The sequence below is a fragment of the Phlebotomus argentipes genome, unplaced genomic scaffold, assembly GCF_947086385.1.
Source record: "Phlebotomus argentipes unplaced genomic scaffold, Phlebotomus argentipes genome assembly contig_15, whole genome shotgun sequence".
NCBI lineage: Eukaryota > Metazoa > Arthropoda > Insecta > Diptera > Psychodidae > Phlebotomus > Phlebotomus argentipes.
This window is the reverse complement of record NW_026776181.1, coordinates 194,494-209,802: the sequence shown is the minus strand read 5'-3', so window position 1 is coordinate 209,802 and position 15,309 is coordinate 194,494. Positions and strand designations below refer to the sequence as shown.

At 43.6% G+C, this 15,309-nt stretch overlaps 4 protein-coding genes across 4 annotated transcripts; 2 read left to right on the top strand and 2 right to left on the bottom strand.

The window, feature by feature from the left end:
* The first annotated feature begins 120 nt into the window (after positions 1-120).
* Positions 121-8,321, top strand: LOC132262771 (rho-associated protein kinase 2). The gene is made up of 12 exons (XM_059762181.1): positions 121-644; positions 727-803; positions 889-957; positions 1,021-1,317; positions 1,876-3,659; positions 3,869-4,090; positions 4,152-4,970; positions 5,030-5,193; positions 5,263-5,453; positions 5,518-5,623; positions 6,248-6,475; positions 6,617-8,321. The coding sequence occupies exons 1-12, from the start codon at positions 610-612 to the stop codon at positions 6,708-6,710; spliced, it is 4,086 nt and encodes a 1,361-aa protein (XP_059618164.1). The 5' UTR covers positions 121-609; the 3' UTR covers positions 6,711-8,321.
* A 215-nt stretch (positions 8,322-8,536) lies between these two features.
* Positions 8,537-9,947, bottom strand: LOC132262775 (platelet-activating factor acetylhydrolase IB subunit beta homolog). Its single transcript, XM_059762185.1, has 2 exons — positions 9,602-9,947; positions 8,537-9,537 (listed from the first exon to the last, which is right to left on the bottom strand). Exons 1-2 carry the CDS (start codon positions 9,662-9,664, stop codon positions 8,926-8,928), a joined length of 675 nt encoding a protein of 224 aa, XP_059618168.1. The 5' UTR covers positions 9,665-9,947; the 3' UTR covers positions 8,537-8,925.
* Positions 9,948-10,734: 787 nt separating this feature from the next.
* Positions 10,735-11,880, top strand: LOC132262774 (carbonic anhydrase 2-like). The gene is made up of 2 exons (XM_059762184.1): positions 10,735-11,300; positions 11,589-11,880. Exons 1-2 carry the CDS (start codon positions 10,829-10,831, stop codon positions 11,867-11,869), a joined length of 753 nt encoding a protein of 250 aa, XP_059618167.1. The 5' UTR covers positions 10,735-10,828; the 3' UTR covers positions 11,870-11,880.
* On the bottom strand, positions 11,875-14,331 carry LOC132262773 (protein IWS1 homolog). The gene is made up of 6 exons (XM_059762183.1): positions 14,141-14,331; positions 12,727-14,054; positions 12,500-12,662; positions 12,316-12,439; positions 12,144-12,255; positions 11,875-12,065 (listed from the first exon to the last, which is right to left on the bottom strand). Exons 1-6 carry the CDS (start codon positions 14,160-14,162, stop codon positions 11,943-11,945), a joined length of 1,872 nt encoding a protein of 623 aa, XP_059618166.1. The 5' UTR covers positions 14,163-14,331; the 3' UTR covers positions 11,875-11,942.
* Positions 14,332-15,309: the final 978 nt, after the last annotated feature.

The following is a 15,309-nucleotide window of genomic DNA, read 5'->3' as shown; positions in this document are numbered from 1 at the left end:
AGATTCCACCCGAATGACTCGTCGAAAGGCACTCGGTACGGCGAACTCACCACTCTCACGCTATCTCTGTCCCACCCGCGTTGGCGCCTGCATGCATCTCGCTCGCGGGCAGCTGTCAGTGAATGGTGCTGTCATCTCTTCGGATTAGTTGGCTTATGGTGTTTTTTTTTGCCCGAAAAATCCTGTGGATGGTGTAGAAAAGTGGTGTTTTTCGCGGTTTTCTCGCCCCATTTCCACGCAAAGTATGCCAAATACTTTGGCCGCGCAGCACACGCCGTGGCCCACGCAGCAGATTGAGGTGTTTTTCGTGCACTAAGCTGGGGTTTTGAGGGGGTGGCACAGCGAGAGACTCTTGTGTTGTGCAATGAAGATGACGCTCGGAAAAGTGGAATTTTGCCCCGTGAAGTGGCTCAAGTGATGCTCTTGTGGCACCCGTTGTCGCCACACTAGGCCCCGTGCCGTGCAAAACAGCCAACTGAGACACCCTGAGGAAACGGGTGACTAAGCCTTTGTCGCGAAAGCGCATTCATCTTGTCAGCGCGAGTTATCTACCTTCCGGACACAGGGCGTCCGTCTGATCACACAGCCTGCGTCGCAGTAGATGAAAAGATGGCAACGGAACTGGACGAGGATCGCCGTAGAAGGTATGAATGACCGTCAGATTTCCGGAAATGCTTTTCTTAACATACTTCATTGTTTTGCCGTGTGCCTTTGTTTGCCATGCAGGCTTGCTGCCCTCGAGGAGAAAATTCGTGACCCTAGCGGCGTTGCCAATCTCGACTGCCTCCTGGACACGGTGACAGGTAGGCGAGAGGCCACTTTTACGATGGCCCATAATTTACTCTCTTCCTACCCGGAACGACCCAACTTAAATCCCTTTCATTGCAGCTCTTGTCGCCGACTGTGATCACGAATCAGTGAAACGTGTTAAGAATATCGAGGCATACATTCAAAGATGTAAGTTCATCAGTGCCTAATCCTCGACATCCTCTAATCATTGTGTGCCACATTCTCTTCCAGATGAGCCTCTTGCGAGGGAGATCAGTGACCTTCGGATGCGGCCTGAGGACTTCCTCATGGTCAAGGTGATCGGACGCGGTGCCTTTGGCGAGGTGCAACTCGTGAGGCATCGCTCAACCCAGAAAGTTTACGCCATGAAGCGTCTGTCCAAATTCGCAATGATCAAGCGGCCGGATTCTGCCTTTTTCTGGGAGGAGCGCCACATTCTGGCTCATGCCAATTCCGACTGGATCGTACGGCTTCACTATGCCTTCCAAGATTGCAAATATCTCTACATGGTCATGGACTATATGCCTGGTGAGTTACCCAAAAACAAACTCTAACTCTAGACTTATTGGGTTTTTACCTGAGATCATAGATTTAGGCTTATCTCTACAGGAATCTCAAGTATTCCTATTCGCCAGATCCATCGGACCCAACGTATTTGATTCAAAATCTATTCACAATTCAGAAGGTTAAATAATATAATGAATCTAAAAAATCTGGAAATTTTGAGAAAATGCCGGGAAACTGCTCAAACCAATAGGCGAAAAACTGTTCAGTAAAGCTTTTATTGCGCTGAAGATAGCATTTGAATAAATAACTATGGTTGTGAAGATCAATCACCTGGTGAATCATTCTGTATACAATTCACTTCTGTACAAAATTTTGTAAGAATCTGTCGGAATTTCCGGTTTATTAAGTTTATTTAACCGATCTACTCCCACATTTCGTTCAATTGTAACATTTTCTTGCACTTCACAAGTGCCGGCAACTCATAAAAGTCTTAGATATTTTTATTAATAGGAATAAATGTGGTATTCTAATGTGAATTATATTTTTTTCTAAATAACTAAATATATGATTTATTTCCAGGTGGTGACATGTTCTCGCTTATGTCAATGTATGAAATCCCGGAGAATTGGGCCATTTTCTACACTATGGAAATCGTCTTGGCGCTGGACACAATCCACAATATGGGCTTCGTGCACAGAGACGTGAAGCCGGACAATATGCTTCTGGACAGTTTGGGACATCTCAAGTTGGCGGACTTCGGCACATGCATTCGCGTGGGAACGGATGGATTAGTGAAGTCCAGCAATGCCGTGGGTACGCCAGACTACATCAGTCCGGAGGTGCTGCAGTCTCAGAGCGGTGGTGGCGAGTACGGTCGAGAGTGTGATTGGTGGTCTCTGGGAGTGGTGCTGTATGAGATGTTCTTTGGTGAGTTGCCGTTTTATGCAGACAGTTTGGTGGGGACATATGGAAAGATCATGGATCATCGGAACTCGCTGACACTGCCTCAGGATCCGGATATAAGTGATAATGCCAGAACGCTAATCAGAGGATTCCTCACGGATAGGAATTCTCGTTTGGGACGTCATGGTGTGGATCAAATTAAGAAGCACCCGTTCTTCATCAATGACACGTGGACATTCGAGAACTTGAGAGAGTCTGCACCGCCTGTGGTGCCAGAATTGAATGGAGATGATGATACAAGCAATTTTGAGGATATTGATAAGGATGAGACCCCGGAGGAAGTATTTCCAGTGCCTAAGACATTTGCTGGGAATCACTTGCCGTTTGTTGGATTCACATATACGGGAGATTACCAACTGTTGAATGTGTCTGCGGATAATGTGGACAACCGTCAGTCTTATAAGAATCATCGTCCGTCGTACAGTGGGGAGATTGTGCGTTTGGAGAAGCTATTAGAGCAGGAGAGACATACAGTAGAAGGGCTGAAGGGTCAGGAAAAGGCTCTGAGGACGCAAGTAGAACTGGCGACAGCCAGAGAGGCAGAATTGCAGACTATGTCTACGGAGTACGAGAAGGAATTGACAATGCTGAAACATACAGTCCGGGAGACACACAGAAGGGCGGAGAATGAAGGTGAACTGAGGAGGAAGACGGAACTGCTGCTCAATGAGACGAAGAAGCGTCTTGATGAGGAGCAAAGCAAAAGGACACGTGAGATGAACAACAATCAACAGCACAACGACAGGATCAATATGTTGGAGAAGCAGGTGACGGAGCTTCAGGAGAAGTACTCAATGGAGACAGAGGCGTGTCAGAAGTTAAAGAAGCAGCTGCACGAGATGCGCATGGCGAGGAGTGAGATTGAGCAAAAGTGCAGTGAGTTGCAGTCTATGCTAGCCACAGTGCAAGCGCAGCGAGATGTGCTGCAGCAGGAAGTGGCGGAGTTGCAGAGTCGATTAGCTCATGAAAGAAACACACGGCAGCAACTGGTGGAAGCGCATGAGGAGAATGAGAGCCGTCTGCAGACGCTGAATATTGAGTTTGAGAGGAGCTTTCATCGGGAGCAGAAGAGTATAGAGGATAACAGAGCGTTGTCGGAGCGCGTGGCGAATTTGGAGAAGGTGAAAGCTACAATGGAGGTGGAATTGATGGCCATGCAGCAGCGATATCAACAGGAGGTTAAAGCACACGAGGAGGCAGCTCGCAGCCAGAAGGTGTATAAGGAAGAGGCTAATATGGAGGAGGTGAAGGCGCTGCAAACAAAGCTCAATGAGGAGAAGATTGGCAGACAGAGGGCGGATCAGAATTCACAGGAGAAAGAGAGGCAAATCTCTATGCTGTCCGTAGACTATCGGCAAATGCAGCAACGACTCCAGAAACTCGAGGGCGAGAATCGTCAGGTAAAGACTTATGAATTATTAACTCTGATGCATAGAATAACTTGGATTATTTATGCTTGTTAAAGTTGATTTTGCTGGTCAAACACTCATACATTTCATTCTTTATGTTGAATTTATTTTACAAATATTTTTCCGTTATTTTCCCTCATCTTCGTGCATCGTTTGTGGCTTTTTCTGCTCATTTCTTTGCTTTGCGACACCCGCATCAGGAGACTGAGAAGGTTATCGCACTGCAAAGTCACCTGGAGCAGGAACACTCGAAGAAGAACTCACTGCTGTCGGAATTGAGCTTGCAGAGTTCAGAAATAGCTCATCTCAAAGCCAAAGAGACTCAGTTGATAAAGGAAGTGCACCAGTTGCGAGACATGAAGAGGAAATTTGAGGAGGAGGTCTTCAAGATTAAGAATGCTCACAACCAGGACATACTTCAGGTGATTTGAGTATTTTACTCTACGGATTATGAGATTATTTATAATGTGTTTTTGATTGCAGAATAAGGAATTACAGGAACAATTGGAGGCTGAACAGTATTTTCACAAGCTGCAGAAGAAGCAATGTAAGGATGTGAGGGATGAATTGGATGAGAAGACACGAGTTTTGCAGGAGCAGGAAGAGGAGAGGAAGTCACTGGTGCATCAGCTGCAGATTGCTCTGGCCAGGGCAGATTCTGAAGCTCTGGCACGGTCCATTGCCGAGGAGACTGTAGCGGACCTCGAGAAGGAGAAGTCGATGAAAGAATTTGAGATGAAGGACGCAATGGCAAAGCACAAGAGTGAATTGGCTCACAAGGAATCAGCATTGTTGGTGATGAAGGACGTAGAGTACGATGTTAATATGAAGCTGAGCAAGAAAACTGTGGAATTGGATGATCAAATGCAGATGAATAAGAAATTACAGGATGAATTGGGACAAGTGAAAGTGGACAAGGCAGAGATTGAACGACTGCAGGCAAAGCTGAAGCAAGAGACTTTGTTCAAGCAGTCAGCAGTGAACAAACTGGAGGAAGTGATCTATCGCAAGGACTTTGCCAACACGTCAAAGAATAAGAAGGTTGGTTCGGCGACTGAGTTGAGGAAGAAGGAGAAGGAGAACCGTCGATTGAAGCAGGAATTGTGTCAGGAGCGTGATAAGTACAGTCACTTACTGGCGAAATTCAATGAATCACAATTGATCTTGAATGAGGAAATGGTGGCCAAGACGAAACTTCAGATGGAGATTCAGTGCAAGGACACAGAAATTGAGATGCTTCAGACGAAACTCAATGAAACAACTTCACTCTCTTCCGCCGAAAATGACACGGAGGATAATCAAGTGAGTTCTTTTTCTATCATAATATCTGAATGTCTTGCTAATAACTATTTTCTGTGTAGGATTCAATCATCGAGGGATGGCTCAGTGTGCCAAATAAGCAGAATATCCGAAGACATGGATGGAAACGCCAATTCGTCGTGGTATCCACGAGAAGAATCATTTTCTATAACACAGAACATGACAAGCAGAATACCAGCGATCCTGTCCTTATCTTGGATTTAAGGTTAGTATCATTAACAATTCAGCTTAAAGACTTTAATTTTACTGAAGCCCATTTTTTCGTTTTCTTCAGCAAAGTGTTCCACGTTCGATCTGTGACACAAGGTGATGTGATTCGTGCTGATGCCAAAGAAATTCCCAGAATATTTCAATTGCTGTACGCAATGGAGGGTGAGGCTCGACGACCGGATGATCAGCAGCAAAGTCAATTTGATACCATCAAAGGAGCCAGCGAGGAGAGGCCTGGAACAATTCACCACAAAGGTGAAGTCTTTAAGGTCCATGTGTGATTTTCTGTTCAGCATCACTGATTCTTGTATAATTTCAGGTCATGAATTACTTCAAATTTCCTACCATATGCCAACAACATGTGAAATTTGTCCGAAACCAGTTTGGCACGTGTTCCGGCCACCACCCGCTTATGAATGCAAAAGGTATGACTCACAATATATCACTCTACTCAAGTCGACTTCAAATATTGAGATACAGTGGTTGCGAAGAGTAGGTATAAGAATGAGCATTGAAAATGGGAAAGTGTAGCATTTAATTCCGTGTGGGCGATTCTCTTGTTGTTTGATTTTGTGAATCACGAACAACGGCAGAGATTAAGATCAATTGATGGTCTATATTGCCGTTTGTCCATTGTCATCTTATCACTTTCAAGGCGAGGGGCAATGAACAATGTGGGAACAGAGTTGTAAATTAATTTGAAAGGTATGGAATTAGTGAGAAAGGTGTTGGTCTACCTACGTACGGATGAACAAAATTGCTGCATGCTCAAGGTTTTGGGTACAAAGTTCACACACAAAAGGGTGTTGTGGGAAAAAGCAAATCAGTTTCTTGGAATTCTACTAAGGGTCAGTTAAGAATTTAAAGACTGCTTAAAATTTTCAGGGTTTTATTAGATGCAGTAAAAACTCACGCAAATGTTATTCTAATGAAATACGTGTTAACTTAATTATTCTTGCAAATTCATGAATTCTGATAAATATCGTCATTTGCTCATTCACATCAAAGACGAAAGAAGAGAACAAAAATAGTTGTTTTTCTGATTTCAGATGTCGCATAAAGATTCACAAGGAGCATGTGGACAATAATGATCCTCTAGCGCCATGCAAACTACATCACGATCCTCATTGCGCCCGCGAGATGCTTCTGTTGGCGTCCACGAAGGAGGACCAAACTCGGTGGGTGAGTCGCCTGTCGAAGCGCATCCAGAAGTGTGGCTACAAAGCCAACAACATCAACAGCGCCGCAGGAAATGATGGTAGCAAAATTTCACCTAGGTAAGAAGAACATGTGAAGTTATAAGTAAAATAGTTTTTATTGTGAAGCAATAGAGGCAGGATTTTATGTGTGTCATTAACTGAAGACTTCATGAGCTTTTGTGCAGGCTTAACATATTGACTCTTTGACTAACCTTTTAGCCAGTCAACACGTTCCAACTACAAACCATATGCCGCAACTAATGTACAAAGATCAGCAACTCTTCCAGCTAATTCATCATTGAAGCAGCAATAACAGTTTTACAAGGAGAAAAATTCACACATTTTATAAACGAAAAAAAAACTTAAGAGATACAATTTCGAATGCAACATCAAAATGCCTAACTCTTTGCCTACAGACATGTTTTTTATCACTTTGTAATGCTATTTTACTCTCTGTTCTTGTGCGTGTCTAAACTGTGGGTTAAGGGTGACATTTGAAGAAAAAAAAATGTTTTGGGTGTCTTTAAGTGCTCAAAAAGCATCCTTAACTGTGGCTTTGAAATCATATTATCCTTATGTGTTATCCTGTTCTTTATTTTACCTGTAAAAGAAATTTCCGAATGGCAGCTGTTAAAGCCTGAACTAAAGCAAGAAAATGTGCCCATTGATAAAGAGAATCAGTGCCTCAGTAATAACCCTTAAAATGACTAGGCGAAATGAAATGATTTGTAGAAGAGTTAGAATTGAAAATTATTATTTTCCAAAAGATTATAAATATTCGGTACTTAGGTGTATATTTACTTAAAATAAAGATTTTAGTGTTATTTTATATATTATGGAACTTTTTTTTACAATTCATGAGTTGTGCTGTGTTTTAAATGTAATACAACTAATATTGAAGAAATGCGAGACGAAGAGAAAAGGTGGAAAGTAATTATACTACTGCAACTAGACTTTGCCCAATTCACTGATTAAAAGAAACAACTTGATGATTATATTAAGAATGAAGGAAAAATATTAACCATGGAAATAGATTTTGCGTATTAGATATTAAATAAAGAAATAAAAGCATTGTAATGATTCAAGATGAAGAATACTACTGATAAACACTAAACTGATATTTTTGTCATCTTAAGTGCTTCTTGCAAACTGATTTTTATTGCCTTTATGTTAGTTTCGAGCGGGGGAAATGTATTTTATTTTCTTTGTTGGAAAGAAAATTAAAGTGAAATGATAGAATTATTCTCCCACGAGCAGCTAATTTATCTATATTTCCGTTTTTATCTCTTATTTTTAATCAACGTAACATTATTTTTAATAAATTATTGTAAAAGTAATTTTATTAACCATGCAAAATGGTGCTCTATCGATGCTGAACACTTACGTCTGTTTTTTACTATATTAATTGCATTTATTAATTAGTTGAAGAGTGGAATGGAGAAGTGCGAAGACAGTTTGTGAGAAAGATATTTTTGTACTTGCATTTTTCATAGTCGAGATTCAAACATAATCACAATAATGCAAACATTCCGAGGTTTTATCCTCTTTTAATAATATCTTATGAGGATTTTATCGTAGGAAGTAAAGCTACACAAGAGGAAGTATTTGTATAAAGCGATTCAATAAAAAAGAAGGTTATCAAGTCTTATTAAGAGGAAAAATATCTCTACCGCAAATACATATTATAAACCTTGACAACAGTGAGAACAGTAAACAGTAGTTTATACACATTTGTAGGAGGGAGAAAAGGATTTACTAAAACTGTGCCTTTTAACTCAAGAACCCCTATTTTGACGATTGAACATTTAATATGACATACAGAATGCTGTAATTTTCTAATTAAACCCTATATTACAATATTTAGAATTTACAATGAAGAATATTTTGTAAGATGTACTGTAATTGTACATATTCAGTAAATAATTATGAAGATGGAAATTGAAGTCTTTTCAGTACCGCAAATTAATCCCATGGAAACTTGTGGACCCTTTTCTGGCATCAGAATTATTCTCAAACACATTTTATGCTAGAACAAATCAAATGGTTGATCTAGATAATCTCAATTCGGGACAAACTGAAAACGCGCTAAAATGCAATGAAAAGTGTAGAAAAGTTTTATTTGCAAATTATTCATCTGTATTTCATCTTTCACCTCCATAATTTATTTGATAATTTAATACAAATACATCACAATATTTTATCTTGTTCTCTCATACATTTTTTATACCTCCTCTTCTCTGTCCATCGGCAATTTCTCTGCGGTGAGTTCAAAAATATTTCTCTGCACTTCAAAAATACGCGCTTTTCTGTTCAAGCCTTCGGGAAGTGGACAGAAATTGCGGAAAATGTGAAGATTGAGGTATAAAAAGCTACCCATAGAAGCATGAAATGGAATCTTAAGCTTTTGATCTAACAACTCTTCTTCCTTAATATTATCGGGCTACTCAAGTAAATTACAAAACTAGGGAGAGTATCTTGTGAGTGCAGCAGGGAGTCAAAGTGTGTGGCTGTGCAGTGCTAGGGCGTGCTCATTCGCTTGGCGTGAGATCCTTCTCGGGCTCGTTCTCCGTGAGTATTTGGTGCAGGAGCTCGTATACGGGCTCGAAGGCTTTCTTGCAGCCGGCATTTGTGAGGTTCAGGTAGTCGTACATGTCATGGTGACTGATGGAGCCGTCAGATTGCACCAGGCCCTTCTCGATGGCCACGATCTGCACCTTGGGCATTCCAGCACACAACCCGGCCACCAGTGCGTTCACCTGGGCGTTCTTCTCGCGCAGCTTGTTGGGCATGTGGCCACGCGGCAGCAGTGTGGGCAGCACAACGTACGCCTCTGGAAGCCGCTCGCGCACCGCCCGCACCACTGCCACCACGCCCTCGGCAGTCTCCTGGGGTGTGTTGTCGATGTTGTTGGTGCCCACATGCACCACCACGATGCGCGCCTTCACGTTGTCTAAGACACCATTGTGAATCCGCCAAAGCGTGTTCTGCGTGCGGTCGTCCCGGATGGAAAAGTTGAGGCAGTGCATCGGTGCAAAGCACACATTCCACATCTCAGTGAACTGCAGCCCCTCCAGGATGCAGTCGCCGATGAAGATCACCTCCGGATCCTTATCCCGCAGCTCACTCACGAACCGCTTGTGCTGCAAAGGGAGATCAAGTGAGAAAGTGTTCCAGAGCGTTCAGGATGAACTGTTTGATGCTCACTATCGATATCCATCGATTGTCGCCTGTGGTGTCCTCCAAGGGCGTCGGCACGCATGGGTTCATCGTCACTGGCCCGCAGGAACTCCAGTTAATTGACTTGCGACTGGATTGCACTCCCTAATTAAACGCAAAGCGGCACTCGGGAAAACTCAGGTTATCGTCAGAATGACGTTTTCATAAGCGGCGGGCGGCGACTCTTTTTAACTACCTAAGCGCCATCCAGTTTCTCGATTCCTGTACTGGAGAAACACTTTCAAAAGAGAGAATTCAGTTCAACTGTGAACGTGTGACAAACTAATAAAAAAGCTTTTAAAATAGAGAAAAGTACAATTTTAGGCCTACGACATATTTTTGCATTCTGCATTTTTATTTGAAAAGAAAATTTTAAGCTCCAAAGTCATATTACGTAAATTGAACATTTTCATTGTGAATCAAAGAATAATTATGAATTTATTCTTCGATGACTTTTAGGCATCAAAACTCCTCTCCTTCAAAGATCTTACAAAGCAATTGATTCTTATAAAATGTTTTGAAAGTGTACCACCTAATAAATTAATTAAATATTGGATGATTTGTTAAATTTGCATTATTACCACATTGCCACTGACCTGCACTCTACGCTGTTCATTCATAAAGCTCATTAGGCGCGAGCTTCTCGTGAAGAATAGATCACACGAAGGTAATGGAATTTTAATTGTGTTCACTGGTCGACAATCCACGGGTGCTTAATGAATAATCGACGAGGGGCAGCTTGAAAGGAATTTAGCGCCAAAAAGAGGGTGGCAAGTGTGGAAGAAGAAACAATAATATAGTGGAAATCGATATCTTCAATGTCACGTGTATGCCTCAAATAATAAAAACCGCTCAATTATTAATTGCAGCAAATGATGGGCTAATGGTTGGCGCTATGTCAGGTGCTTCTCAAACACAATTGACTCATTGCCTGCATTTATCGTGCGCGCGACTGTGTGAATTGCGCTCCTGAATCTCAGACGGAACGCGAGATCGTGCGTGATTCAAGTGTTGGGAAGTCAATTAAATGTTTAATGGGGTGGAAACAATGGAATTGCTGAGTGATTCCCAGGAAGTCAGTCGACCACCATCGGCCGAGAGGCGAAAACATCGCTCATCGGATCCCCAGGTGTTGTTATCAATCGTGCATGGATTAGGCGCTTTCAATTTCTGCTCAGCACCGTGATAAAGACAGTTGACTCTGAAACGGCAACCATGGCGGTTCAATCTCCGATCGGTCTGGACATTAGGGAAGTGAACTTGACGGACAATTTGGCCCCTCTCGAGTATTATGGCCACTTTGATCTCGTAGGACGAGCTTATCTGGAGAACACCCAGACGTCTGCCCAGGTCACTCTGGATCGCGCGCAGAAACCGTTCATCATTGGAGGTCCTTTGGGCAATCAGAAGTACATCTTCGAGCAGCTGCACTTTCATTGGGGCGATCATGATCACCTCGGCTGCGAGCACACCATCGAGGGCTGTCGTTACTCCATGGAAGGACACGCTGTCCACTATAACGCCAAGTATCGTGACTTTCAGGAGGCTGTCACGAAGCCCGACGGGATTGCCGTGACAGGATTCTTCCTCCAGGCTCTCGGTGACACCGATTTGCCCGAGTTCGATAAGATCACCCATGCGATCCGCCAAGTTTCTGACCCAAAGGCCAAAACGCAAATTGATCCCGGTGAGTGTGAATTGGACCCTTATCTAAAGACCCCCAGATAAAATCCTAACGTACGACTTTGATTTCAAATTGCACCGCTTTTATCAATCTTCAATAAATAACTTCGTTTTCACGTGAGAAACAAACATATAAAGGGCTTCAGGGGACTTTGCAATGCTCTATTTCTAGCCTAATCAACAAAACTTTAAAGACTCGCGTTAGCCTTATCGACAAAATCAATCAATGCGCGAATTACTAATTAGGTTTTGTGTTAAAAAAAAACTTCACACACTGATTGATTTTCCCCAGATTGCCTCGCTTGGATGAACCTGCAGGATCTCTCCAAGCACTACTACACCTACAAGGGATCCCTCACGACCCCGCCATACTACGAGAGCGTCACCTGGATCGTGTACAAGACCCCAGTTTACGTGTCCAAGCGCCAGATTGATGTGTTCCGCAAACTTAGCTGCAGTCGCGAGGATAAATCCAAGAAGATCATCAACAATTACCGCGACGTGCAGCGTCCACGTCACAACCCGCGGGTTGTTTTCGTGCGCAACTGCGTGAACCTCAAAGCCAAGCTGTAGACTGGTTCAATTCGCAAGAAAATTTATATTGTAGGCTAGGGAATAAAAAAGTAAATTGCAACTACACAGTCGCTCACAGTGCCATTTTTCGTCCCTCAATGGATATCTCAACTGCCCTCCGAGACTTCTTCTGCCTCTTGGCGTCGATGAACTTCTTCAGATGCTTCTCATAACGATTAGGTTTCTTCTTGGTGGTCTGCATGGGATAAAAAAATATTTCCCATTTAATCAGTTTTATCCTCCTTAATCTCAGGTATTAAACATCGATACTCACGCGACTCATATCAACGTCCGAGCTCGATGGCGGACGCAGAACGTAATCCCTGTTGGACGGCATTGGCACTCGAGCACGTCCCACCCAACCTTTATCACCCGGCCGAAGAGCCCTGAAAACAGATAAAAGACATAAGGCATTACTAGAAAAATTTCCCAACAAAAACACTTACTTCTCCTCAGACGCGAAGGCGTTCAAGTCTTTCTTAGATCCCGATGAACCTGGTTCAGGGCTCATTTTGCGACGCTTTGGCATCTGGTCCAAATCTCTCTGCTGGCGCTCTTCTCGGCTCATCGCTGAAGAAGCAGAAATGAGAATATAGGCAAACTCTAATTACAGAAGAGAATTAATCTTACCTTTGAAATCCGCACTCAAGTTGAAGATCGGCCGTGCCCATTCCGATATAAGGCGTCCAGCGCGATCTCTATTGGTTTTGGTCTCCCTCGGATGTTTGTAGAGATACATAACAGCTTTCCCGATGCCAGATTGCTTCAGGTAACTCTTGTCAATGGTCGGAAACTGTAGAAATTAACATTTTTCGGTATTTCAAGAACTGATGAACAATCATTTTGTAAGAACTCACGTCTGATAAAAGCTTTAAGATGCTCTCGCGTATCTGAAGACAAGGAAGACTCTTGTTGGGCATCGGCGCCAGCCAATCGGTCAGCACATTGAGGATGTTGTGCTCGAGGAATGCCAGCTGAAGATCCTTCTTAATCAATTGCGACATCACTTGCTTCAACATCGAAATCTTCTTCGTTGCAGGCTGATTATCCTTATTCAGCTCTCTGTCCTCCTCAGCGGCGATCTTCATATTTCTGATTAGCTGATCAATCAGATCGTCATTATCATTGATAATGTCAATGTCGCGCCTCTTTCGCCGCCTAGACTTTTCCTCACGCTTCTTCGCCAGCATTGCGTCAAAGTCTGATAAAAATTCACCGCCAACAGCGTCTTTCTCTAGTCCCTCATCTCCAGAACTGTACAATCCTCCATTACCATCTTCTTTCTTATTCCCCTCCACCTGATTCTCGGTTACGCTTTCTACTGGCTTCGGTGCTTCTCCCTCATTTTCAGACTCTGAAACTATCGCCAATCGATTTTTCCGCACTGGAGAGCCAGAGCGAGATCTGGATCGAGAGCTTCTGCTTGAGGATCGACTGCGTGATCTCTTGGCGCTTCGACTACGGCTTCTGGAGCCACTCCTAGAGCGACTTGAGTAACTCCTGCTGCGGCTCCTACTTCTGCTGATGCTGCGCGAGCCACTGCGTGATCGTGAAGATGCCTTGGAGCGACTCCGTGATCGCGAATCTCTAGCACTGCCACTCCCGCGGGATCTACTTCGTGATCTGCTGCGGGACACACTTCGCCGTGGACTCCCTGATTTGCTCCGACTTCGTGAACGCGCCGAAACACCACTGCCACTGCGAGATCTCTGTGATCGTACAGATTTAGCACTACCACTGCGTGATCTGCCTGAGCGAACAGAGGCCTTGCTGCCACTTCTAGATCGCCGAGAACCTGGAGTTCCACTGCGCGACCTCGCCGAAGCTCTACTTCCACTGCGTGAACTTCTCCGTGACTTTACAGATTCATTCCCGTCCTCAACATCTTCCCGGACAACCTCCTGAGTGTCATCTTCAGGACTTTTGGGATTGCTAGAGCTCTTTGGAGAAGCTGGAGGGCTTTCCACAATTTCACTAGATACCTCTTGTGCTGGAGAACTTGCCGAACGCTGCGATTCCGGAGATTTCGCACCGGTTTCAAGCGTCACCACTCCATCGGCAGCACTCCGTTCATCGATTTTTGATGACTCTGCAACCTCATTTTCAGCACTCATCTCGTCCTTCTTCTCCTCGGCATCAGCAGAAAGGATCGCCTCGTCATTTTCAGGGACAATTAGGGCAATTTCTGAAAATGCATGAAAAAAAAAACTCTCATAACATAACCTCGAAATGCGACTTACCAGAAATTTTGTCTGTTTTTCAACCACTTACCCGTGGATTCCTGTGATTCCATGTCAGCCAGTTGAAAGAGCACAACTCGAGGTAGGTTTTGGAGCACAAAACCGTTGATTTTGGGGGTGTTTTCGCTTAGAAAAACTACTGAAAAGCTCCCACTGCACTATTCATCCCAACACCGAATGCCTCACGAACGCTCACGGTATGCATATTTATCGAGTGGGGAAATTCATCGAAAGAGGGGTAACGGATTGTCTTCCACCATCATCGATTCCAGAATTCTCTAAAAACAAAAAGAATATATTTGTAGGAGAGATTGTGCAAGACATTTAACTCTTCATAAGAGTTCTGACAGTATTATCGATATTCCTCTCTTTTCCAAAAAAAAATTTGTGCGAGATTTGAGTTGAATATACTATGACGTCATCGAGTCTTGCCCTCCAGTCGATGAGCGCGATGAGGTGATTTTCTTTAATCGACGCGCACTGTCACTTGATCGAGTGCTCGATGCGTGCGTCGATTTTGAATCGATTTTCGTCTGTGCAGAAAGGAAAACTAAAATAAATGGCAGCAAAGTTACTGCGATTTTCCCAAAAGAAAAATGTGCCGTGCGGTGTGAAAAGTGGACACACGGTTTTATTCCAGGCGATGCGTGTGATATAATTTGTTCAAATGTGATTATTCGCATCCAATTGTCTGTTTTGTGTGTAAATGTTGTGTGGCACCCAAAATCCAAGTCAAGAAAATTTTTTCTGTGTGCAAATCTCAATGGATCTGCGTCTTATTTATTGAATATTCCATCATCCTCCCAAATTTTGTGTCTCGTGGGGCGATAGCACGGCCGCGAGGGCACTCCGGACGACAAGGCAGCGCCAGTGCAGCTCCCGCGACATTTTGTCTTTGCATGGTGTGTTTTGTGTTGAAGAAAATAATGGCGGAGTCGAGAGTGAAAATTCAGTGAAATTCTTCACGTCCATCGAGAGAGCGTCCCGAGAGCCCGAAGAGGGGATAAAAAGTGAGTTCACGGTGGGGCTTTCTGGGATGGAAATTAAAGGGGGTCCCATAGCTCAAGACGGAGCAGTTTGATGACTTTTCACTGAACACCCACCCCTTCTCACCCTCCCGCAGTCCGACATCCTGAGGGAAAACTCTGGTCCTCCCCTATTCTGCCATTGTAGTGGAAAATCCCTCAATGCCAACAATCG

Coding starts and splice junctions, on each gene's coding strand:
- LOC132262771 (XM_059762181.1), top strand. CDS start 610: ATGGCAACGGAACTGGACGAGGATCGCCGTAGAAG. Junction 645..726: donor GACGAGGATCGCCGTAGAAG/GTATGAATGACC, acceptor TTTGCCATGCAG/GCTTGCTGCCCTCGAGGAGA. Junction 4,971..5,029: donor ATGACACGGAGGATAATCAA/GTGAGTTCTTTT, acceptor TTTTCTGTGTAG/GATTCAATCATCGAGGGATG.
- LOC132262775 (XM_059762185.1), bottom strand. CDS start 9,664: ATGAACCCATGCGTGCCGACGCCCTTGGAGGACACCACAGGCGACAAT. Junction 9,538..9,601: donor ACAATCGATGGATATCGATA/GTGAGCATCAAA, acceptor CTCCCTTTGCAG/CACAAGCGGTTCGTGAGTGA.
- LOC132262774 (XM_059762184.1), top strand. CDS start 10,829: ATGGCGGTTCAATCTCCGATCGGTCTGGACATTAGGGAAGTGAACTTG. Junction 11,301..11,588: donor CAAAACGCAAATTGATCCCG/GTGAGTGTGAAT, acceptor GATTTTCCCCAG/ATTGCCTCGCTTGGATGAAC.
- LOC132262773 (XM_059762183.1), bottom strand. CDS start 14,162: ATGGAATCACAGGAATCCACGG. Junction 12,663..12,726: donor TCTTAAAGCTTTTATCAGAC/GTGAGTTCTTAC, acceptor TAATTTCTACAG/TTTCCGACCATTGACAAGAG. Junction 12,440..12,499: donor CTTGAGTGCGGATTTCAAAG/GTAAGATTAATT, acceptor CTGCTTCTTCAG/CGATGAGCCGAGAAGAGCGC.